Source organism: Bubalus kerabau, chromosome 11 (assembly GCF_029407905.1).
Source record: "Bubalus kerabau isolate K-KA32 ecotype Philippines breed swamp buffalo chromosome 11, PCC_UOA_SB_1v2, whole genome shotgun sequence".
In the NCBI taxonomy this organism is placed as follows: Eukaryota; Metazoa; Chordata; class Mammalia; order Artiodactyla; family Bovidae; genus Bubalus; species Bubalus kerabau.
The window spans coordinates 84,789,285-84,814,918 of record NC_073634.1 but is presented as its reverse complement, the minus strand read 5'-3'; the positions used below and the strand labels follow the sequence as shown (position 1 = coordinate 84,814,918).

The window sequence follows — 25,634 nt, the reverse complement described above, 5'->3', positions numbered from 1 at the left end:
TAATTTTATGATTATAAAATATAATATAAAATATAATTTCTTATGGGGTTATTATTTCTATCTAGATAAGTTACTCTATAAAATCTGCTATTATTTGTAATAATAGGGGAAATACACTTCCAGTTAATTATTAATGCTGATGATTTCAGATTGTATCTATTCCATCTGTTCATAATCAGTATGAGAGAGTTATTTACTATTCAAGTTACATTTTGACATAAAGAAACTCTTAGCCAAATAAAATTTGATTATTTACCATCTGATAAATAAGAAGGTTCTACCCCTCTGCACCTCTGTCTTTTGTAATGGCAATATGATCATATATTCCTGAATAGAGCTTGTGAAGTATTGAGCTACTCCTTGATACAAATTTAGAAGCAAAGACTGGAAATTATACTCCAAGAGTCTTTAAAAAAAAAAGCAAAAAAAAAAAAAAAATTCTTACCATTGGCACACTTTACAAATGGAGATGATTTTATGTGCAACCTACAAGATGGGTTCCCGCACCAGATCGCTTAGCCCTAACCAAGATGTCAGCAGTGGCTGCAGTGGGCAATTTGTAAACACATGCTTGGTGGCCTGCTGGGGGTTGAACTCTCTCTCCACCTTTCTATTTCCTGACTTTCTCTGAAATGAAGAAAGGTTGCTCAGTCCATGCACAGATGCAGCCTCAGCATTCAGTCCTTTAGGGAGTCAATATTTGGGAGTTTCTGTATAGTTCCCTAGAGAGTGTTCAGAAGGACTAGGCTCCACTTGTCCTCAGAAGTAAGTTTCTCAATGAAGCATCTGCTATTACATCCTCCTCCTGCCCCATCTCTTTCTGTCTGTCTCCCAGCCCCTGGTTCCCGGGGCCATCTCCTAAATAAACTACCTGTGCCCGAGTCTTAGCATTAGGATCTGCTTTTGGGGAGAATTCAGACTTAGATATTAGGCTACAAAGAAAACCTTGGTTAATTCCAAAATGATCAGTTCAGTTCAGTTTAGTCGCTCAGTCGTGTTCAACTCTTTGCGACCCCATAGACTGCAGCACACCAGGCCTCCCTGTCCATCACCAACTCCCAGAGCTTACTCAAACTCATGTCCATTGGGTCAGTGATGCCATCCAACCATTTCATCTTCTGTTGTCCCCTTCTTCTCCTGCCTTAAATCTTTCCCAGCATCAGGATCTTTTCAAATGAGTCAGCTCGTTGCATCAGGTGGCCTAAGTATCAAAGGTTCAGCTTCAGCATCAGTCTTTCCAATGAACACTCAGGACTAATCTCCTTTAGGATGGACTGGTTGGATCGCCTTGCAGTCCAAGGGACTCTCAAGAGTCTTCTCCAAAACCACAGTTCAAAAGCGTCAATTCTTCGGTACTCAGCTTTCTTTATAATCCAACTCCCACATTCATACGTGACTACTGGAAAAAAACATAGCCATGATAGCAATAGTATAAATCACACATTCTAATCATGATATGATAATACTAACATTAATGACAAAAACTAGAGTACAAAACTCAACAAAATCCTCAACTCTTAATATACTTAAAATCACTCCTAAATTATGCACAAATGGATGAAAACTTACACTCAGAGTATAAAGTAATCTAGTAAAAATGGTAATGAAGTGAAGCTAAAGGTATTATCATAGAAAAATGCATTTCCCGAATGAGTTTTTTCATGAACAGAGGAAAAAACCACCAAATATTCTATGAAAGACATTAAAAATAAGAAATGAAGAGGTTAAAAAGTAAAATAGGGAGCTTTAACTAAGAGAGTGGGAAATAATGAAGATAAAAATTGATACTATAGATAATAAGTATCAGTTCAGTTCAGTTGCTCAGTAGTATCCGACTATTTGCGACCCCATGGACCACAGCATGCCAGGCCTGCCTGTCCATCACCAACTCCCAGAGTTTACTCAAACTCCTGTCTATTGAGTCGGTGATGCCATCCAACCATCTCATCTTCTGTCGTCCCCTTCTCCTCCCGCCTTCAGTCTTTCCCAGCATCAGGGTCTTTTCCAATGAGTCAGTTTTTCACATCAGGCACCCAAAGTATTGGAGTTTCAGCTTCAGCATCAGTCCTTCTAATGAATATTCTGGATTGATCTCCTTTAGGATGAACTAGTTGGATCTCCTTGCAGTCCAAGGGACTCTCAAGAGTCTTCTCCAAAACCACAGTTCAAAAGTATCAATTCTTCAGTGCTCAGCTTTCTTTATAATCCAACTCTCACATCAGTACATGACCGCTGGAAAAACCATAGCTTTGACTAGACAGACCTTTCTTGGCAAAGTAACATCTCTGTTTTTTAATATGCTGTCTAGGTTGGTCATAACTTTTCTTCCAAGGAGTAACCGTCTTTTAATTTCATGGTTGCAGTCACCATCTGCAGTGATTTTGGAGCCCCCCCAAATAAAGTCTGTCACTGTTTCCATTGTTTCCCCATCTATTTCCCATGAAGTGATGGGACCAGATGCCATGATCTTAATTTTCTGAATGTTGAGTATTAAGTCAACCTTTTCACTCTCCTCTTTCACTTTCATCAAGAGGCTCTTTAGTTCTATGCTTTCTGCCCTAAGGGTGGTGTCATATGTATATATGAGGTTATTGATAGTTCTCCTGGCAATCTTGATTCCAGCTTGTGCTTGATCCAGCACGGTATTTCTCATAATGTACTCTGCATATAAGTTAAATAATCAGGGTGACAATATACAACCTTGATGTACTCCTTTCCCTATTTGGAACCAGTCTGTTGTTCCATATCCAGTTCTAACTGTTGCCTCCTGACCTGCATAACAGATTCCTCAAGAGGCAGATCAGGTGGTCTGGTACTTTCATTCATTTAAGAATTTTCCACAGTTTGTTGTGATTCATAGAGTCAAAGGCTTTGGCACAGTCAATAAAACAGAAATAGATGTTTTTCTGGAACTCTCTTGCTTTTTCAATGATATAATAAGTAATAATTATTAATTGGCTACTGCATGAAAGACCCTTTGTCATGTTTTTATAATTAACATAATTCCACAGATGATAAAATTGAGGCACAAATAAAGTTCTCCAAGATTATACATTTAGTAAGTCATGTAACCTGAATGAAAACCTAGTGTGTTTTTTGGACTTTGAGTGACCCTCCCTTTCATAAACCATGAACTGCTATCCAATAGCTACTTCTTAAAATGTACACTCATGTACCCATGTGCATATATATATATATATACACACACAGGAACAGATAAATCATGTATTTGTCATATTTTATAATTTGTAAATTCAAAAATGTTTATTCTAAGGAAGTAGAAACAACCACAGGTAAAGAGAAAATAATAAAATAATGAATAATTTGTAGAATGTCTTGCTAAATACTTTTTAAAGTGGATAAAATGTACCATTTTCTATGAAAATGCAAGTTACTAAAAACCAAATGAAATGTATAGACTACACTAACAAGCTTCACAAATACTGAAAATATTAAGACTTTACTGAAAATATCTGCCTAAAAATGTCAGTTGAGATGATTTCTTAAGTGACTAATTTCAGATCTTCAAAATAATACATATTTTTTAAATTATAGAGTTGATTGAAAAATTTTAAGTCTTTTAAAGAAATCTCAGATATGGGTTATTATTTTAGTGACTTATTTGACCAAGAGAAAAAAATGAGACCTAAGCACAGGTGCTCACCATTAATCTCTCTAGTAGTACCTAAATCTGAAACTGGGGTAATGGAAATGGAACAGGGGACACGCAGGAAAGAGTAACTAACTCTGCTTGGGGAAAGCATGGAAAGGGTCAAAGAATAAGAGTCACTTAAGCAATGTCTTAAATGCATGAATAGGATTTCACAAGAAAAAGTAGGGGAAATAGAGTTTCAGGCAGAAAGAGCAGCATTATTATCAATGTTATAAGTATGAAAAAATACATATGTCAGAAAATTATGAATGTTTTTTATAGCATGGGGAAGTGAAATGCATGTTTGATAGAAGGTAAGTGAGATGGAAAAATTAAGCTCTTCAGTCAGTTCAGTTCAGTTCAGTCACTCAGTCGTGTCCGACTCTTTGCGATCCCACGAATCGCAGCACACCAGACCTCCCTGTCCATCACCAACTCCCGGAGATCACTCAGACTCACGTCCATTGAGTCAGTGATGCCATCCAGCCATCTCATCCTCTGTTGTCCCCTTCTCCTCCTGCCCCCAATCCCTCCCAGCATCAGAGTCTTTTCCAATGAGTCAACTCTTCGCATGAGGTGGCCAAAGTATTGGAGTTTCAGCTTTACCATCATTCCTTCCAAAGAACACCCAGGGCTGATCTCCTTTAGAATGGACTGGTTGGATCTCCTTGCAGTCTAATTGACTCTCAAGAGTCTTCTCCAACACCACAGTTCAAAAGCATCAATTCTTCGGCACTCAGCTTTCTTCACAGTCCAACTCTCACATCCATCTTGGGTTTGCTTAAACAGTGTTTCTTCAGAATGCTAATGTCCATGAGAAATCATAGATGTCTGTGGCATATGAGTTCTATAGACAAATACACTTGAGAATTGCTACATATCATGTGCTTTACCCTCCTGTGGAGATCTACAATGAACAAAAAATTCTAGTAGTAAAAAGAATAAGTAGATAAAATAATTTGCTTAAACTTATTCCACAGTACTTGAAAATTGATTTTCTTTTCATGGAATACCAATTAGCATCTGCAAGAAGATATTTCAAGGAACATGATAAGGGCAATAATATGGCACAGACATTGTCAAATGTATGTCACAGAAATATGAATGTTAGCTGTATGCAAAATGAATTGAAGAAAGGAAAAAGTAAAGATTTAGTGACCTTCTAAAGAAGAGATGGTATAAACAAAGCTAAATGAAGTGAAGAGAATTTGACAGGTCTTTCCTTTAAAAAGGGTACTTGTTAGGTTTTAATTATCAGCTGGAGGAGTAGGGACAAAGAAGAAGAAAGATTTATTAGTATGAGTCTGATCTGAATCTAAAAGTGTTGTGAATATGAAAATGCAAGATGATATATGGGCCTTTCCAAAACGATTTCTTATGTAATATTCAGAATTCCCTATCATGGAAAAATTATTTTCCAGCTGCCAAAAAAACTTTAATTTTATGAAGGACATATTGTATTTGATAAGCAAAGTTCAAGAAATAAAGTTGAACCAATGAATAGGGCTTATAGATGCCAGGATACAAGGCTGTGGACAGCCAGGGCAAGCATCAGTTGCTATCCAAGGTGCTGAACCGATCTGTCTCACTACTGAAAACTGCTTCTCTTGTCTTTCTGCCTCTGCCTCAAGCTCAACTCTCTGATGGAGGTACAGCCTTGCACCAGACTGAGCAAGACTTAATCTGACTAATATGCCTGCCTTTGTCAGAACTAGATGACTCTGACTTTTGATCAAGACAACAGCTTGATTTCTCAGCTGGACTCCTGGCATATCTGCTGCAAGCTGCAGGCTCTCTGTTCACATAGGTTAAAAATACCCTGACAAGTAGGTAAAAATTTCCTCCAGGAATAAAGCTGACCAGCCAGAGAATCAGGTAGTTTGTGGCTGTGGATGGCTGTGAGATGTAGAAATTAATTCTCAAGTTCTCATTTCAGCACCCTCAGCCTTCAGGACCCTGGAGTTTTCCTTTTGCAGACATCTACTGGCTATTGAACTAAGTTGAGCTTCACACTCATTAGGACACATTTTCTGCCCCCAGGAACTTAAATGTCTAATGGACAAATAAAACAAATAATTTATTTTTTTAATTGACTTATTTATTACAATTGGAGGATAATTTCTTTACAGTATGGTGGTGGTTTTTGCCATATATTGACATGAATCACCCATGGGTGCACATGTGTCCCCAACCTGAGCCCCTCTCCCACCTCTCTCCCCTCCCCATCCCTCTGGGTTGTCCCAGAGCACTGGCTTTAAGTGCCCTGTTTCATGTATCAAACTTGCACTGGTCATCTATTTTACATATGGTAATATACATATTTCAATAATATTCTCTCAAATCATCCCACCCTCCCCTTCTCCTACATAGTCCAAAAGTCTGTTCTTTACATCTGTGTCTCTTTTGCTGTCTTGCATATAGGGTAGTTGTTACCATCTTTCAAAATTCCATATATATGTGTTAATATACTGTATTAACATTTCTCTTTCTGACTTACTTCACTTTGTATAATAGGCTCCAGTCCACCTCATTAGAACTGACTCAAATGTGTTCTTTTTTATAGCTGAGTAATATTCCATTGTGTATATGTACTACAACTTCCTTTTCCATTTGTCTGCTGATGGACATCTTGGTTGCTTCCATGTCCTAGCTATTGTAAACAGTGTTGTAATGAACATCATTGGGGTACATCTGTCTCTTTCAATTCTGGTTTCCCCAGTGTGTATGCCCAGCAGTGGCATTGCTGGGTCATATGGCAGTTCCATTTCCAGATTTTAAGGCACCTCCCCACTGTGCTCCATAGTGGCTGCACCAGTTTGCATTGCCACTGGCAATGTAAGAGGGTTTCCTTTTCTCCACACCCTCTCCAGCATTTATTGTCTGTAGACTTTTTGATGGTGGCCATTCTGATGGGCATGAGATGATACCTCATTGTGGTTTTGACTTGCATTTCTCTAATAATGAGTGATGCTGAGCATCTTTTCATGTGTTTATTAGCTATCTGTATGTTTTCTTTGGAGAAATGTCTGTTTAGTTCTTTGACCCACTTTTTGGGTTGTTTGTTTTTCTGGTATTGAGCTGCGTGAGCTGCTTGTATATTTTGTCAGTTGTTTTTGTTTGCTATTATTTTCTCCCATTCTGAAAGCTGCCTTTTCACCTTGCTTATAGTTTCCTTCATTGTACAAAAGCTTTTAAGTTTAATTAGGTCATATTTGTTTACTTTTGTTTTTATTTCCATTACTTTGGTGGGTGGATCATAGAGGATCTTGCTGTGATTTATGTCTGAGCGTGTTCTGCCTATGTTTTCCTGTAAGAGTTTTATAGTTTCTGGTCTTACCTTTAGATCTTTATCCATTTTGAGTTTATTTTTGTGTAAGATGTTAGAAAGTGTTCTAGCAAACACATAGTTTAAACTGCTGTGCAGTGGCCTATATTTAGCACCAAATACATTAAATCCATTAAGAACCAAAAAAGAGAGGTTTAGCATCGTTCCCACTCATATTCACGAGTAGCACCACAACCTTTACAACTTCTCCCCATAGTGATTGCATTATTTCTGTCACATAAAAGGAATTTTAAAAATCCTTTTAAATCTATTTAAATTTGGAAGGAAAGAATTTTATGGCCTCCTCCAAGTGCTTTTGATAATTTCTAGAGGTAAGCTTCTTCAAAGTGTAAGAAGCCTTTTAGAACTACCAGTTCTCAAATCACAATATTGAAGACTTTAGCTCTTGGATGGCTTAGGGATGTTAATAAAATATAGCTCATGACTTGAGAAAAAGCCTGTTGTGGGGCAAACAAGGACAATTTAAAATTGAAGGCAGAGAGAAAGAGGAGTCTGGAAGTGTGCAATTTGATAGTGAAAACTGGAACATTTTATACAGAAAAGACTATCTTGAAGATAGTCTTACAAGAACTTTCAGCCAAAAAGACACTCTAAAGGAAATTCTGGGACATCAGGCAAGGGATGAGCTAGAGTGGTAAAAATACAGCCCTAGGAACTTGATGAGACCTAGGAAGAAAAATTCCCTTCTTTGAAATTTGACCCTTGAGCTGGAGCAGACAGAATGGCCAAGACCTTTCTATTTACTAAGTGGTACATGTAGGTGTACTTAGTCAGGGTGGAGGTAGCAGCAGTGACCAGGATTTTGGTATTGGATATATTAATGTACTTAATTAATATAAATAGTTTAAATAAATCGATCAACACTATACAGTATTATTTAATTGGTCATTTACATTGTGATGACTAATTACCTTTACAGACCTTTCAAAGAGCAAACATCTAGAAGTTCTGTCTGCTTATTGACAATTGAGCAGCACCATCACTTTGCCAACAAAGTGCTGGCATATAGTCAAAGCTATGGTTTTTCTAGTAGTCGTGTATGGATATGAGAGTTGGACCATAAAGAAAGCTGAGTGCTGAAGAATTGATGCTTTTGAACTGTGGTGCTAGAGAAGACTCTTGAAAGTCCCTTGGACTGCAAGGAGATCAAACCAGTCAATCCTAAGGGCAATCAACCCTGAATATTCACTGGAAGGACTGATGCTGAAGCTGAAACTCCAATAATTTAGCCACCTGATGCAAAGAGCCAACTCACTGGAAAAGACCCTGATGCTGGGAAAGATTGAAGGTAGGACGAGAAGGAGATGATAGAAGATGAGATGGTTGGATGGCATCACTGACTCAATGGGCATAAATTTGAGCAAACTCTAAGAGATAGTTCAGGGACGGGGAAGCCTGGAATACTGCAGTCCATGGGGCTGCAGAGTTGGACACGACTCAGCGACTGAACAACTGATAACTGGTAACTCAAAGTACAAAATCAGGTATAGATTACTGATTGCAAATATTCACTGCTGCTGCTGCTGCTAAGCCGCTTCAGTCGTGTCCGACTTTGTGCGACCCCACAGAGGGCAGCCCACCAGGCTTCCCCATCCCTGGGATTCTCCAGGCAAGAACACTGGAGCGGGTTGCCATTTCCTTCTCCAATGCATGAAAGTGAAAAGTGAAAGTGAAGTCGCTCAGTCATGTCTCACTCTAGCGACCCCATGGACTGCCGCCCACCAGGCTCCTCCTTCCATGGGATTTTCTAGGCAAAAGTACTGGAGTGGGTTGCCATTGCCTTCTCCGAAATATTCACTAGGTTTTAGGAAAGTATCATCTGAGCTCTCCTTTACCATCCTTCCAGGAGAACTCTGATTAACAACCAAATTTCTGGCTGGTATGAAGCATGTGCAATTCCTTACCAGTTGTGTTCCTTTTGACAATCACATATATGCTTACTCATTTTTTTTTTCATGTCTTTTGACTCTCAGCATTTATTTAATTCGGGTCTCTCTCTCCCTTTCTTCTCTCACAAAGGCCCCTTTCTTTTTCCTTCTTTCCAGCTTTTGTCCATTATAATTTGTCTGTGTGTCAATTTACAGAAAAATTATTCTTATTCATTTCCCTTTGTGTTTTTGCATATAGACTCATGGAAAGTGTCTCTTGGGGACTCTGACCCATTGAAAACACATACAATTAGGTCTTAGGTGATCAGCTTAAGAGGTTCAGGGATTAAAAGTAGTGCTCTAGAAAAGTTTCAGTGTTTAATCATTAGGAGAGTTGCTGTAGAGTTTAAATTGCCTGAAAAATGTGCTTTTATGGAATAGGTTATTATTAATTTGCCAACCCAAGAAAGTGCTACTACACTGAAGAGAAAAAATACAAGAGCAAATAAATGCTCTTTTACTTCTTAGCATCCTTGAATAAGTAGGTCTCATGCATCTCTAGATATGTCATGCATCTCTGTAGTTTATGTCTTTTTAAATAATGGGAGTCTTTGTTGAAGTGCATAAATATATCTGGTACCAAGAGGAGTTCATTTTGGATGTTTCAGACTTTGGGTATATGAAGAAATGGAGGCTTAGAGAGGCGAAGGCAATTGGTGTGATTTCCTGATCCCCAGAGCAGACATTTAGCAAATATTTATGTGCAGCAAGCATCTAGAGCTTCCCTGGTGTCTCATATGGTAAGGAATCTACCTGCAATGCAGGAGACCTGGGTTTGCCCCTGGAGAAGGGAATGCTATCTACGCCAGTATTCTTACCTGGAGAATTCCATGGACAGAGGAGCCTGGTGGTCTATAGTCCATGGGTTGCGAAGAGTTGGCCACAACTGAGCGACTAACACTTAGCACACAAGTATTCATGACTGTGTGCTTATTACCCACTCAACCTTGAACATCATATAAAAGAAGTGTATTTTTAAATATATGTACCAAACTTTAATTTTCATTTCACACTCAAAACTTCTGTACAAAAAGAGGCAAAGCAGGCAAAAAAATTACAATGACTTCAGCAAACAACATATGACAATTTTTAAACAGCTTTGTGTATGCAACAGCCTTTATAGATGTAGTGGGAAAATTGGGTTCCAAAGTTTTTGTTTCTTTAAGACAAAATTCCAATGTTTATTATTAACATCTACAAAAATTTGTAGCTGTCTGGGATATAAGATTGAATGAAAAGTCTCTGATGTCTACTGCACAGGTAGATCCCAAGACTGAGTAAGCTTCATTTTTCTTTTGAAGAAGCATGAAATTATTGTTACTTAAATGTGATAATGTATTAAAAACCTCAGTTTACCATTAATATCTTGATACAGCGGTGGTGACTAGGAGCAAACACCGATGAAGCATGATATTAACTAATGGTTAAAGGATAGTATCCAGGAGTTGCTTTCTGGTTCTTAATTAAAACTCCAGCTCCAATGGGTCACCACAACTCAAAACATGGTCACTTTCTTTTTAAACTAATGTCTAGTGGCACATAAAATGTTTCCGAGAACAAAATTATAATGCCAAAGTAGCAATGCATCTAAGAAATGTCATTTTCACCTTGTCACTTGCCCAAAAATAAATATCTGAGTAATGGGGTACACTTTTATTTGAAAATTATGAGACCTCAAATATGAAATATAGCTAACATTGACATGGATACCGTGGCTAGCACTTTCCCCTGAACAGCTCATGGGTCCTGGACACACGTGCATGCAGCATACAAAAATGTGATTGTTCAAGGACACCTGAAGGACAGTCTGTTAAAAGAATCGGTCTCCCACTGTAGCTCTGGAGTGGACCCAAGGCCCACCACCTGTTAGTGATCACAGACATTCAGTTAACCTGTCCTGCTGCTAACCAGAGGCAATAGTTCAGGCCCTGGGCTTTTGAGAATCCATGTTCTGGTGAATCTTGGCTTTGAAACAAGGTGGCCTGGCTAAACTGGGGCAGGCCAGCAGCTCCTCACCCCATATGTTTGGTCCCACTTGTGAGAAAGTCGAATTAAAAATTATACATGTGCTCAACCATTTACTCCGCAAGTCCTTTCTCTGATATGGGAGGAAAATAGACCCTATGACAATAAATATTGAGTACTTCTACCTTTCTAGTCTTGACAGTTGTTGCCCAAAGACAACATGTGGCTTCCAAGTAAAAGAAGCTGAGTATCTAATGAATTTGTTCACCCAGTGTTATCCCAACTTCTGGCTTCCTCTAGGGTTTTAGAATCCCTAGGTTTGGAAAGGTCTTTGAAAGCCATTTAGTGCATTTCTGTTATGATGACAGAACCCTCATCCAGCCAGCTGTACTTGTTCAGCTTGAAAAGCTCCAAGGAAAAGGGCTTTTCCTCTCTTTATTGACTGACTGACATTTAGATATAGACCAGGGAGTCCGTTCTGCCACTGAATGGATTTGTTAAAAATAAAACCTAAGTATGTCTCTCCTATTCTTAGACGACTCAAGGGACTGCCACCTGGCTACCAAAATCCAGAAAGTAATGGTGTGACAGCTCATTCCTTGGGACAATGTAATCAAACCCTGATATACCAAACCCAACTTCTGGAATTATCATTCCCTGGGTAACTTTCTGCTTCTATCAGAAATAGGCAAGCAATTATACAGGCCAGGTTGAATATTTAAAAGTGTCCAATATCACCCTATAGTATGTATGCATAGGCCACGTGGTGAAAAGAAAAGGACATGGAATCAGGAATGAGGCATCCTGGGTTCTAGTCCTACAGAGGGGTAATGCTGTTTGACTTCATCCTCACTGGAGACCAGAATAAATAGTAGATTTCCAAGATTCCACTCTAAACTCTGATCTGCAGACAGATAACCCTTGTCATATCGCTAATCATCAAGGCAAGGTGGGGTGATGCTTATCGGATTCTATTTACAAAGGAAGGATGAGAGAGTCAGTCTTCTTATTGGCTCATGGTCTTATAGGAGTATTGGAGGTTATCTATTTTATTTGCCCATTTTATAGATGAAGAAAGTGAGACACAGAGAATTTAAGTGAATTTTCCAAGTTCACTCTGAATCAACAAGTCTACCATTTAATCCCAGTACTCAGGCCCGAGTTTATACATCGTAACAAGCTGGCAGTTAGGTCCTGGAGGAGCTGTCTTTTAAATATCAGGTAATCAGAAAATAAAAATCTCCTCTCTAAATTCCCCAAGCTTTCTGATAACTAGTTAAGTTCTAGCTAGATCTTTGCTGCCACATGAATGGTCCCCAGAGGCCATGGCTCCTATTAGGAGGAGTTGTGTGCCCAGCACTCCACAGACAACTGGAATATTAGCAACCTCACCCACAATTTTAGCCAGAGCTCCACTTCCCTGATCCTGGAGACAGAGGGCTGAAGCACAGAGATGACTGTCACCGTTGCTTGGATGCCCTTCTTCCCCACCTGTCCCCACTTCCACGACAGTCACCAGCCCAGCCACAAGAGTACATCTTTCTATTCTCCTTTCTCCTCCACAAACTGATGCAAACATGCTGATTTTTTCCTCTTGAAAAATGGAAAGGGAACGTTACAGGGTATAAATCAAAATAGGAAGACAGAATGCTGATAAATAAAATAGGTGCAAACAGAAAAGTTGCATGGGTGCTGTGCCTTCTGAGGAAAGAGAGGGGGTGTGCTGAATTCCAGACACTGGGTTTTGTATCTCCACTGGCATTTTTCTTTTCTGGGACTCCCCCCATCTCTCTGTCAGGATAACAGTTGTGTTTCTTGTAGCTGGGCTGACCCAGGAAATCAAACTCTTTGTGTTTTTCTGACTATACTTCCCAGAGAGATCAATTTAATCTAGAATTAAAACATGACCACAAACTGTTGGGAAGTTCTGATTGTTACAGGCGTAAGGAACTCCAGTAGCAAAGATCAATGTCTCCAAATTCTGCCTTTTGGAGAAGGGGTTTTTGTTTTAGACATCGAAGGTAAGGCTCTCCAGTCAATTTATGATCTCTGGGTTGAGTCAGTCAGGATACAAATTAAGGTCCATGTATTTCAGTGACAAGAAGGAAACGGTTATGTAAATACACAAGTATTAACATCAATCTGTATTAAATTATGTAAACATATACATCTTCTGAGGTCAGTTCAAAGATCCTCTTCACTGAGCAAGGCTTTACTGAAGCATCGCTCGAATCTGTTTGGAAGTCGATTCATCATTCAAGTGCTTTGTAGTGAACCTGGATGGAGAGAAAAGGACGGCAGTCAGTGTGCAAACAGTGTGCTCTGAGAAAGCTTTGATCAGAGTTGTCAGCTCATCTTTGGCTTGGAAGGCACAGCTGATATTTAGAAATCAAACTTGGCATCTGTTCTTTACACAAAGAGCCACACTTCAGTGCCCAACTTAGTCTCAGATTTAATATTTGATCCTTCCTTCCAAAGAAGTTTATATTTTGGTTATTAAACAAACAGATCTTCTACCTAATCAAATAATTACATGAAGGAGATACAAGCAATCTCGTTTTCCAGGGAGACAGATTTCATGTGCTTGAGTGCAGGCTCTTGGCCATCTAGGGCAGACCTCCTGAGTCACCGATTGTAAAAGCTTGGTTTGCATATAACAACACTGTTGTTGTTTATTGCTAAGTCGTGTGTGACTCTTTTGCCATGCTATGGACTATAGCTCACAGGCTCCTCTGTCCATGGGATTCCCCAGGCAAGGATGCTGGAATAGGTTGCCATTTCCTCCACCAGGGATCGAACCCACATCTCCTGCACTGGCAGGAGGATTCTTTACCACCCAGTCACCATAACAACATTATCCAACTCTCTAGTTACTGTTTTCTCCTTTTGTGAGAGTGCTTATCCTCATTACCACCGCAAGGGGGCACTAAGGCAGACCCATATAGGAAAGAAAAGTGGTGTAATGTGCATCCTCACATTTACTGGTCATGAAAAGGAAGGAAAGGAGAATTAACATGTAATAAAATCTTGACTGTGTTCCAAGCACTGTGGAAGTTTTTATTTCACTCACACTCACACTAACTCTTTGAAGGACAGGTTATTACTTCCATTTTACAGATGAGCAAACTGAGATTTAGAGATGTTAAATGACCCATTCCAGATGACAAATACAACAATGCATGATTTATGAAAAATTTGTGGTTTCTGATGTGGATCCAGGTCTAGCTGCCTTAAAAGTCTGTACCCTCTGACTTCATCACAGTGCCTAGAGGAGACACAAAATACCAAGAACCCAGTGGAACTCGCAGTCTACCACAGTGCCCTGGTCTCCAAGCCTTGCTTAACAGAATGACATTGGACTTCCCTAATGGTCCAGTGGTTAACCTTTCAATGCAAGGGGCGTGGGTTCAATCCCTGATCGGGGAGCCAAGATTCCCACACACCTCATGGCCAAAAAACCAAAACATAAAACAGAAGCAATATTGTCATGGATTTAACAAAGACTTAAAATGGTCTGCATCAAAAAAATCTTAAAAAAAAATCAGAAGCCAAAAGTTTTCTTAGTGAGTGTGGAAAGTCTGCCTTCTATGAAATGGGCACCAATGGAGAAAAACCTTGGTTTACCCACAGAATTTGAAAGACTCTTAGGTTAATGCTACATCTGTTCTGAAGAATGGTGACTTAGCAGCTGCACCAAAAAGGATCAGCCTCAGTGTATAATTTATTCATGTCATATGCATCTGAGTTTCTTCCTTTATTAGTTGGGGATAATAGATCTTACCATTCTGACTTGTGATGATTAAATGAGAGCATGAAACATACATGTTGTACATCATAGAGTATCATTGCTCCATTTCACTTATTGAACATTCACTACATGAATGGTATTGAGAGGAACAGAGGGAAATCACCAATGAGTAAGACAGCAGGGGCCATAAACTTTTCCAGATGGCAATCCAATTGGCACGATTCAACAAACTATATAGATGTGTCACAGCTAAACAAATAAGAGTCCTGCCCCTGCAGTGGATTAAGTGCATGTGTCCTTGGGAAGAGCAGGTGCTTTAGCATGGCTCAGGAGCAGTGAGGAGCTGTCAGGGGCATTGGCCAGATACAAGGGCATCCAGACAGGGGAGCAGGGTTCTCAGTATTGGCAACTCCACAGATGCCTCATGCAGGGACCTTCAGAACAAACCCACAAACCCAAAATGGATGCCTGAGCCCCTATCCCAGCGATTAAAATTCATTTGGTCTGGGTTGGGCCCAAGCATCAGTGTTGGCAAAAGCTATCCACCTAATTCTCATATGCAGCCAGGTCTGGGGAGCAGGGGTGGAGGGGGAAGTGAGACCCAGGAGGCTTCTTCTCCTGACAAGTCCCCACCAACCACAAAGCAGTGTGGCCAGGATCTGGTCTTTGACCCGCAGGGTCACCCAGACCAGGGTTTAATCTTGGCTCAGCCATCTGCTGTGAGAACTTTTGCCAAGTGAGTTGACTTCTCTAAATTTCAGTTTCTTCCATCTGTGAAAAGGGGATGATAAAAATGGGGCTGACCTCAACATGTGTTAACAGACGTAAGAGGTTAAGCTTGGTGTTTTTAGCTCTCGAACCCTAGCAGCATCTAAATTAGCAGTGGATCTGAAGGGTTGCTACCCCACAGGGCTGAAGCTCACCTGAGGGCATTCAGTAGCCCCTCCACACTGTCTGGGGCCTGTTCCTTCAAAACCTTTATGCAGCCTTTCATCTAGGAAGAGAAAGTACAAGATTTGGTTAATATCTTAGCAATTCTGCCCATCATAGTATCTGTCCATAACAGTATCTGCCTGTAATAATACCACATTGTTTGTGTTCATAGAAACCAAACACTGAAATGACCAATAAACCTTCCTCCTCCGTCAGGCCAGTGAGTTGCTTCTGTGGGTTTCTAGAAGCTTCTGTGTCAGTTGTCATATTATACCACAATTGAATATCTTCTGTGTCTGGCCTTTGGAGACAAAGACTTGAGACTGATTTTCTTGTCTTGGACACCAGAGCCAAGAGCAGAGTTTCTCTAGTCTGTGCTCAGGGGAGGCTGACCAAATGAACTGCAAACCTGATCATTTTATACCACCCTCTGCCCAGAATGCATTTCCTCCTTTAGTTGTTTGACTGGTAATCTCTTTAAAAATTTTTTAGGACTCAGCTGGAGCACACCAACACCAGGAAGCCTTTTCTGATCTCATTACCTTCACCCGGTAGAAGTAACCACCACATATTTGTATCCCTGATAGTACACTGGCATTTCTCAGAGAACCTTAAGAGATTTTAGTGCTCAGGTTAATTTGTCTCCGTCCCCAGGCCAGGAGAGGGCCAGTAAAGGACAACAGTTAGGAATACGAAGCACATGGAGGCAGAATGCCTGGGTTTCATCCATCCTTCTTTATTTAGCATCTTCATAAACCTGGGTAAGTTTCTTAGCTTTTTGTGTCCTTGCAATATAATGTATTCATCATTTGGGAAATACATGAAAGCTAAATCTACATCTTAATAGATCACATTATATTACTCATATACGGGAATTTTTTTTTGGCAAAGGAAGAATCCTTCTGGAAAGAATACAGTCAGTCATTTTAAACTCACAGATATTCATGCACTGATTGGGTAAACAGTACTAAGGACCTCTCTTACAATGGTCACTTAGAAAATATTTTTGTAGGTTGAAAGCTTTTTCCCAAAGACTTGATAAAGCTTGTTGGATTGATGGGGGCAGCCTGAAGCACAGGGCTTAGAATAATTTGGGGGTATGCTTAGCCTCGTCCAAAAAGAATGTCGTGGTGAATCAGAGACGCCTGTCACAGGTGCAGGATGGGGACAAGCACAGGATGAAGAGATTCAGTCCCTCTCCCAAGAGAGCTCAGAGCCCAGTGGGAGAAGAGAGACAAAAAGCTCCTTGTCATCCTTTGATATGTGTTCTTGTAAAAAGTGCCCAGGGAGAAATGGGGACACAGATTAGAAAAGAGGCAGACGTGTGGTGGATACTCTATGGGAATTTCTAGTTCGATCTCAGGCTGATAAAAGCCTGGGGTGTGAATAACAAGACACAGTCAGAGATGCATTCTGGACCAGATTCAACGTATGTTTAACAACATGTTCAGGACTTGAGGCCTTGACCTGTGGAAAATACCCTTGATAGGTGTTCAACAATCTAATAATGTGGTTAACACTGCAAGGGATCTGAGGAAGCAGAGCTGGAGATGGGAGGCCTGGTGGGAGCCCCTGAGAGTGAGGGCATGAGTGACAGTGTGAGGGAGGGCGTGAGTGAGCTTGTGAGATCGGTAGTAGGCACAGAGTATCAGGGCGACATGAGAGGATGCGCTGAGGTCCAGGCCACAGGACTCGGTGTCTGAGGAGGTGTGAAGGTGAAGAGCGAAGAAGACTGTTCCTAGGTTCTGCGGAAAACCCCCAGGTTTGGCTTTGACCCCGAGTTGAAAGGAGGTGAAATACCTGAGACAGGAGCCCAAGAGGAGGAGCAGGTCTGTGTGAAAGTGAGAACCTTTGATTTGAGGCCGGCCATACCTCAGGTGTCCAGAGGAGGTGGTGGTCTGGGATTCTGGGTGAGGTGTGGGCTGGGGACCGGGCTTAAAGAGTGATTCTGCATTGGATTGCTCCATGTAGTTTTAAGGAAATCAGTTGAAAATGCCACCTCACTCCAGCCTGCATCCCTCACACCCACGAACAGGATCTGTTCTCTAAATGATGACCAACCCTCTGGGTCGCCATGACTCTGCTGGGATGAATCCTCTGCCTGGAGTACTCTTCCTTCTCTCCATGCACTTGGTAAGATTCCCCAGATCCACCTGAAACATCGCCCTCTTTTTCTGCCTCTCTACAGAAGGAATTTCTCCCTCATCTGGGTGTCTAGAGCTCAGTACTTTCATTTTGGGCCCCAGAACACATTCTCTGTAAGGGCAGGGGACAGGATCTAGTTCATTATCTGCTTCTTCATAGTTGATGCTGATACCCTGAGGGTTTATAAACCCTGTGCCTGTAACTGCTGACTTCGAAGCAGACTGGTATCTGGAAGGAAAGCCTTTATGTCATCAGAGAAAAATGGCCCATTATATAGTATACATACTGTGCTCTGTAAACCTGAAACTTTCTTAGAGACATGGGTGAGCTTCAATACAAGCAAGCCATTCTTAGTGAGACCAACTTGAACAAACAGACTTCATCAGGAATGGGGAGGGTTAGAACTAACATCGTATAGTGTTTACAGCTTCCACAGAAAGAGTCAGTGAATGACAAGCAAGGACGAGCTTTTTTTAAAGGTTAAGGCTACAAGACATAATGGTATTCAGTGTATTTTTAATTATTGACTCTCTGACAAGTTAACAAATGGCTGTGGTAAATGAGAATGTCCTATGAGTACTAGGTAATAAATTCAATCCATATTCAAATGATATTCATGGGTTATTAATAGAGCTATTTATGCTCAATCTATAGCATAAAAATGTTAAAGCCTCACTAAGAATACAGTAAAATATTTATTGGTATGGAAAAAACTCTGTAATATACTGTTATGCAAATTAAATATGTTTTTAAATAACAATTATAGCAGGGTGCTAATCTGTTAAGTATTAATACATACACACAGACACCCAAACATCTATATAAAATGAAGGGACAAACATATGTGACATATTGATGACACATGATGTCCATGGTGAGGTTACCACAGATATGGTTAAATTTCTGTATATTAATTTCCTTTATTTCCCCAAATTTTTATATAAATATTTATTTTCTTGAGAAATAAAAATAATTATATTAAAAATAAGGAAGACTCTATGGAGAACTATGGCTAGCTATGTATGCTAGGAAGCCAGAACCTCAACATGAGTAAACTGAATTGCATTATGAACTGATAAATTTTCTTACGCTCTTCAGACTCACGGCCCCTCTGGGCGTCTGGACCTTCTGTCTGCACAGAACTAGAGCATCAAAGATGCTGCTGTCTACGCATGAATGAGCCTAGAGTGTGCATACCCCTACTTAGCTGTGTCAGAATAAGTTAGTACCAAAAGGTGCTATTCTGTACTTAAAAGGTTTTAAATTAATACAGGGATACATTGCTGGGTGCTGCTGCAGGCAAACACTGGGCTGAGAGGAGTGTCTTTATCTCACAATCAACAGGAAATCACTTGCACACCACCATCATTTGTTTTCCAGTCCTATTCATTCACTCAACAAAAATTTTATGAGCACTATGTTCTATGGACCAAAGACACACTGTTAGGCAATGGAGTGGGCATCAAGTGTATAGATCCTGGTCTCCGCTCTTGTCAACAAACTCAGAATCTGTATTTGTTGTTTAGTTGCCAAGTCGTGCCCAACTCTTTGTGACCCCATGGGCTACAGCCCACCAGGCTCCTCTGCCCATGGGATTTCCCAGGCAAGTATACTGGAATGGGTTGCCATTTCCTTCTCCAGGGGATCTTCCCTACCCGGAGATCAACCTGTGTCTCCTGCACTGCAGGCAGATAGATACTTTATTGTGGAGCTACCAGGGAAGCACCAGAGTCTGTGAAGGAGTCAGAAAATCCAAAATGGCAGGCGCTCTGGGGCCGGAGGAGAAGCAAGGCTCTACTCCATGCAGGGTGCGGGAGACGTGCTCCACATGAGGGGACATGTGAGGAGTGTCTTAAAGGAATCCCCCTACCAGAGAAGAGGCCGGGCGCTCTGGGCAGGGCTCAAGCATAGTCCAAGGACAAGAAAAAGCATGAGAATCAGGTAGTGCTCTCTACTGGGCAATGGGACAGGAAGTTGGAACGTTGTTTGGGATTTGACCATGGTGTCTTGTAATCCAGTTATCTCCTAATGCATTTCACACTGAGATACATATATACAAATAAATATGTATATGGCACGTGGAAAAGCTGAAGGGGCAGCTAGCAGCTAAGTGACTGCTCACCCCTCAGCCCCTCTACAAGCTGAGGGGATCAGCGTCTCCACTCTCTTTCTGTGTCTTTGAGATTGGATCCATTTGTTGTATGCCCGTGAACAGGACTGGACTTTTTGCTACAAGGAGAGATGCCCTGATGGATTTGCAACAGGGAGAGCTCACTCATGGGCAGTTGGTGGGGAGTGGATGGAGGGGAGGGAGAGAGAGAAGCAAGGTCTGTTTGGCGACATTCACGAGCCCCTATTGGGAAATCACCTATCATAACTGTTCTTACATCGATCTTGGATGTCTTGCAGAAAGCTCCCACAGGATGCACGTGGTCGTATAGGATGATGACCCCCACCATGACCCTCATGCAGAACATCAGTGTTTCTTCGCTGGTAAACCTACTCCTGTATTCCCTGAAAGAGAGGAGAAATGGCAGAGGTGTTACTTCCGTGACAGATCCGTTTGTTTTTGGCTCCACAACTGGCTAGTTTAGCCTCCTCCAATCCTCTCTTGAGAACAATCCTAGACCTGCAAGAACCAGGTTAATAAGCTCTTAAAGAAACTGGCGATGATAATTCTCCTTGAATCTATCCAACCAGTGTGAAAACAAGGTAAATTGGAGGGCAGTAAATTCTCTTCTCTTCTGCCCTTAGCGAGCCAGCTCATCACGTACATAACTCCCCCACCCATCAATCATGAATATTTTATAGCAGGTCTCTCTGGCTGTCCTAGATTATAGAGAATAATGGCTTCATTATGGAGAAAACGAATCAAGCTCATTTCTATAGAGCAGCTACTGCGTCGCCAGTCAGGGTAACTTCCTTTGTTAAGATACAGGCTGCAGATTGAATTAGATTGGCAAAGATACCTAAAAGAGATTACATACCATTCATTGGGTTGAGAGTATTTGTGGAGCTTGAATTCTGTTCCCTTACCTTGACAGGGTCATTGATGATTCAGATAATTCAGGCCAATTCTAGAGGCTTTCTTAACATCAACTTCATTCTGACTTGGCTCCACAAAGATGATGATTACTATTTCCATCTTGGAATAAATATTAACTTAAATATAAATGAAATATCTGGAAGGAATGCCATCTTACATTTGAACAGAGCATCACATTTTAGAAGGCACTCTTGATGCCTTTGGCACTCCTAAACTTTCCGCCTTGTAGATGGCACTATGGGGATCTCATCAGGTGAGGAAACCAAGGTCAGACCACTTGTCAGTGGGCACAGAAGGGGCTACAAAATAAATAAAATAAGGGGAAATCTGACACTGGAGTGAAGATTTCCTCCTTACCCTACTGCCTCACCTCAACAACTCAAGCATTTTTAAAATCTAGCAACTAATTTAAGTACAAAGAAACTGCCACATGCCTGAGAGAGAGATTTTCATTATCATTTTTACAATAGTCTTACCACTTCTACTCTTGGTTTTAAATATTCTCTCAAATCTTTTCTCCAGCATACTTATATCGTCTCTCAAATCTTTTCTCCAATATACTTATAACAATACCCAGTCATTTAACTCAATCCACTATTTGATCTGCATACAACTTCTCCTGCGTCTTTGATTCAAGTTTTGATTCTGCCATCTAACAAGCCATGCGATCTTTGGGAAGATGTCAGTTAACCAATTTCAGCCTTGTCTTCCTTAGCTTTAAGATGGGGATAACTATACCTATCGCCAGAGTTCTTTATGAAATTAATTCAGTTAATATATAAGGAAATGTTGATGTGCTAACCCAAACGTTAGAAGCTGTCATCACCACCATCATCACTGTTAGAGATACGTGAATTCTTGACATGGATACACCTCTGATTTAACTTACGGAGTTTCCAGCATGACTTTACAAACACTTGTCATCGTACTGAGGCAGTCTGTGGTGTTCTCTATTGGCAGGGTTTTGTTCTAAATGGGAGACACAAAGTGTGTTAGCCTGTTAGCAGCTTTTATGGGCAACTGGGCAGAAGGCACTTTGTTGCTCAACATCACTTACTTCGGAGACAAAGTGCATGGTGGCGTTGCTGAGGGTTTTTAGCATCGGCGTGGCTTCTGCGTAGAACAGGGACATTCGATTGGCCATCTCATTGTTGACTTCATTCTCAATGTCTAGCTGATGAAAAGAAGATGAGAAGATGCGATTGATAAAGAGATGGTCAACAGCTCAAATTGTGTCTTCTGGAAAATGAATCACAAAGGCTCTGTCTTCTCCCTGTGCCCCTCCTGATGCAGAAATTAAAAGAGATCTGGAACCTGGGGCTGTCGACCCAGGAGATCCAGGGACTCACATGCATGTTGTTGATGCGATTGCGACTGATGGTCCTTCTGTAGTAGCTGAAGTCATTCTGAATAGCTGGGTTCCTCATCTGAAGTTAAGAAAAGAGGAAAGAAGGTCATTTCTCAGCATCAGAGGGGGGTTATGCACCCAAAATCCAGGCACTATATTTTGTACAGATACCAGGACTTCTCTTTGTTACCCAAGAGTTAAAACAACTTTGGGTTAAAAATAGACTCAGAGCTTCATTATTTAAGAATACACCCTATTTTTACCCTAGGCTAGATTTTAGGGAAAGCACACTTGCTTCCAAAGAGGAACAGACACTTGAGATGTTTTCTCTGGTTGTATTTGGCAGATTTTGAATTTCCACATACAAACCACTATCGTAAATCACTTTGACCACAAGGAGTGTGAATTCTTACCACATCACATGTCTCTTGGGGAAAGGAGCTACTTCCCTCGTCTTTTTTCCCCCACCCCACAGCCCTGAAAAGCACCTGGACATGCAGGTGCTCAGTGTGAATCTGTTAAATTGTCCAAGCACACATGGCCTAACCTTCAGCTCATCAAATCGAAGGGTGAAATGCAGAATTTCCGCAAATTCCTTGGCCAGGGCCTGCTCCCGCTCCAGGTGCTGGGTTGGTGTGTAGGGTGGACAGGTCAGAGATTCCAATAAACTCTGAAGAGCTTTTTCTAAAAGTCAAAGGGATACATACATATTTGTGGTGGACCACAGAGATTTTTCAAAAAGCCCAATTTGCAGCCCCAGTTGACATTCTCAGAGATGACCTGTGTGAGTCTTTCCTCTCCACCTTTCCCCCCCCCCAGAACAGTGTGAAATGTGATGTGTGTGGATAAGGAGGAAAAGGAACCCCCCTGTCGTCCATGCCTGAGAAGGCTGCCTCCACTGCAGAACTGACCCGTGGTCCCAAAGCTCAGCTGGACCTTCCCATGTTCAGCTGTCCCAAATCCTAACACTGTAGAAAACTGCAAATAGGATCATGTGCATGAGACAGCCATCCATGACCCAGGATGGGATGAGGTGGCCCTGAATGCATGGGTTACATTGCTTGCTTTGCAGGGAGAGACTTCCAGTCCACACCAGCCCTTCTCTGCAATGACACTCTTAGCAAATCCCAGGAATATTTTTCTACAAACCTGCTGCCATATTTACCTCCATTACTATCCTGAAAAGTCTCATTACTCTCACTTGTCTGTTTCTAAACCTTCCTTCCTGCTTTTTCTTCAATATATTCTTCTTGCCATCAAGTCATTTTATCAATCCTCTAGAGAAGAGGTAGGCAAACTATGGCCCACAGGCTAAATCTGGTCCACAGTCACTTTTTCTTGCAAATAAAGTTTTATTAAAACACAGCCATGCTTCATTAATATTTTCCTTCTGTGCCACAATGGCAGGGCTGAGTGGCTGTAACAACGATAGGATAGCCCACAAGCCTAAAATATTTATTATCTGGCTCTTTACACGAGTTCGCTAGTGCTGACTTTATCATCCTTAGAGGCCTTTTACAGTTTCTTTCTGAGGACATCACTAGCATTTTCTATCTACAGAAACACACTGTCTTCTGAGGCAGCCCACTTGACCTTGGTGGATCTTTTTCCGTCTGCTGAGCTGACACTTGGCTCCTTATGATTTCAGTTCAAGGGGTCTAGACACACACTTTGAGGAAACTGAGAAGTCGATCCCTCTTCAACCTGAGAGTCTTCAGGAGCTCTTCTTGAAAAACTGGTTCAGTTCATTGAACTATTCCCTTGGAGTCTCAGTTTCAAGTTCTCTCAACATCATGGCTATTATTCCCCCAGGGTACTTTACTTTCTCTGTTTAATTCCTAAAATGTAGCACTCACTTATGGCAGAAGTAGAATAAAACATGATCACACACTTCCTAAAGGAAATCAACCCTGAATACTCATTGGAAGGACTGATGCTGAAGCTGAAGCTCCAATACTTTGGCCATCTGATGCAAAGAGCTGACTCTTTGGAAAAGACCCTGATATTAGGAAAGGTTGAAGGCAGGAGGAGAAGGGGACGACAGAGGATGAAATGGTTGGATGGCATCACCGACTTGAGGGACATGAGTTTGAGCAAACTGCAGGAGACAGTGGACAGGGAAGCCTTGCATGCTGCAGTCTATGGGGTCGCAGAGACTCAGACATGACTGAGCGATGGAACAATAATAAAACCCCCTTCCTCATTCTAGACACATCATACGTTTTAACCAGTGAAACCTCAGATAGCTTTACTGTTGGGGGAGGGGTTATATCATATCAGTGGTCACATGGAGACTACTGTCAACCAGAATTGATTTTACTCTGAACTCTGCAAAGCCATCCTGTACCTGCACAGAGTTGTTTTTTTTTTTTAAGCTTAAGAACAGAACATTATATTTGTCTTTCTTGCATTTTGCTATATTATTGGGTTGGCCAAAAAGATCATTTGGGTTTTTCTGTGCTGTCATCTGGAAAATTCAAATTAACTTTTTTTGGCCAACCAAATAAATTTAACACATGATTCCAGCCAACCAACTTCTTTTTGGGTTAGCAGGTAACATGGATTTTCCAACTTCTCTGTCCTTTGGAAATGTGATCAGACAGGGTAATACTGTTAAGAATAGAACTTAGCAGAGAACAAAACCAAAGGCAGACCCATTAGCAAAGACACTCGAAACATGCCAATAAATGCAGGGGAAGAAACTCTGAGGCATGTTGTCAGAAATGGACATGACCGCTGTTTTTGTATCTGAGTGGCCTCTCATGATGCACAAGAGTGGATGTGGGGCAGTTTCCAATCCCCTGAGTTTTTCCTGCTACTTTCTCAAATACCATCACAGAGTTTCACAAGAGGGACATGAAAATCATAAATACATACTCACCTAGCCTGATGGAAAACTCATAAAATCTCTTCAGTCTCACGACTAAAGGACACACTGCATTCCAAGCTTTTTCCTGAAGCTGAATGTCATTGGGATTTTGGATGGCCTGCCAAAACACGATGGAATTTTCTGCTTAAAAAGAAGCGGTAGGCTCCACATCAAAATGACTTAAGACTGAGAAAGACTTTGAGTTAAAAAAAAAAAAATTCCTTCTGTCTTTTGCTAATGTGTACTGCCTCAATCAGTTCATGGAAGTATTGTCCAAGATGCTCAATTAGGATGGTGATTTTAGCACTTGAACATAATGCAAATGGCTCAACAATTAGACACCATGTCATTTGACTCACTTCTCGTATCTTCAATGCAAAAAAAAAAAAAAAAAAGCATGTCTAATTGGAAGCAATTCAGATCTCCTCCATGACCATTTGATTCTTCTAAAGTAGAGCCAATGCTCATTATGAAGTACAGATTCTGTAGATGTTTTCCTTTCTCTATAATATGTATTACATTCCTGACAGTCTGAGATGGTACCTAAATTGCCTAAATTAAATGGTGACCCTTAAGTAGAAAAATAACCTCTTAATAGGCTGCTACTTTCTTTGAAATGCTGTTTTGCTTGGGTTTCAGCAGTTTGAGGATTAT

General features: G+C 40.9%; 1 protein-coding gene across 1 annotated transcript in view; it reads right to left on the bottom strand.

Moving 5' to 3' along the window:
- Positions 1–9,917: 9,917 nt before the first annotated feature.
- The window catches only part of CYRIA (CYFIP related Rac1 interactor A), a 102,819-nt gene continuing 87,102 nt past the window's right edge, over positions 9,918–25,634 (bottom strand). The window contains exons 5-12 of the mRNA XM_055540888.1: positions 24,993–25,098; positions 22,659–22,795; positions 22,113–22,190; positions 21,821–21,937; positions 21,653–21,732; positions 20,105–20,231; positions 15,563–15,633; positions 9,918–13,167 (exon numbers count right to left, since the gene is read on the bottom strand). Of these exons, the coding sequence (XP_055396863.1) occupies positions 13,104–13,167; positions 15,563–15,633; positions 20,105–20,231; positions 21,653–21,732; positions 21,821–21,937; positions 22,113–22,190; positions 22,659–22,795; positions 24,993–25,098 (780 nt within the window). The 3' untranslated portion in view covers positions 9,918–13,103. The remainder of the gene's footprint in view (positions 13,168–15,562; positions 15,634–20,104; positions 20,232–21,652; positions 21,733–21,820; positions 21,938–22,112; positions 22,191–22,658; positions 22,796–24,992; positions 25,099–25,634) is intronic.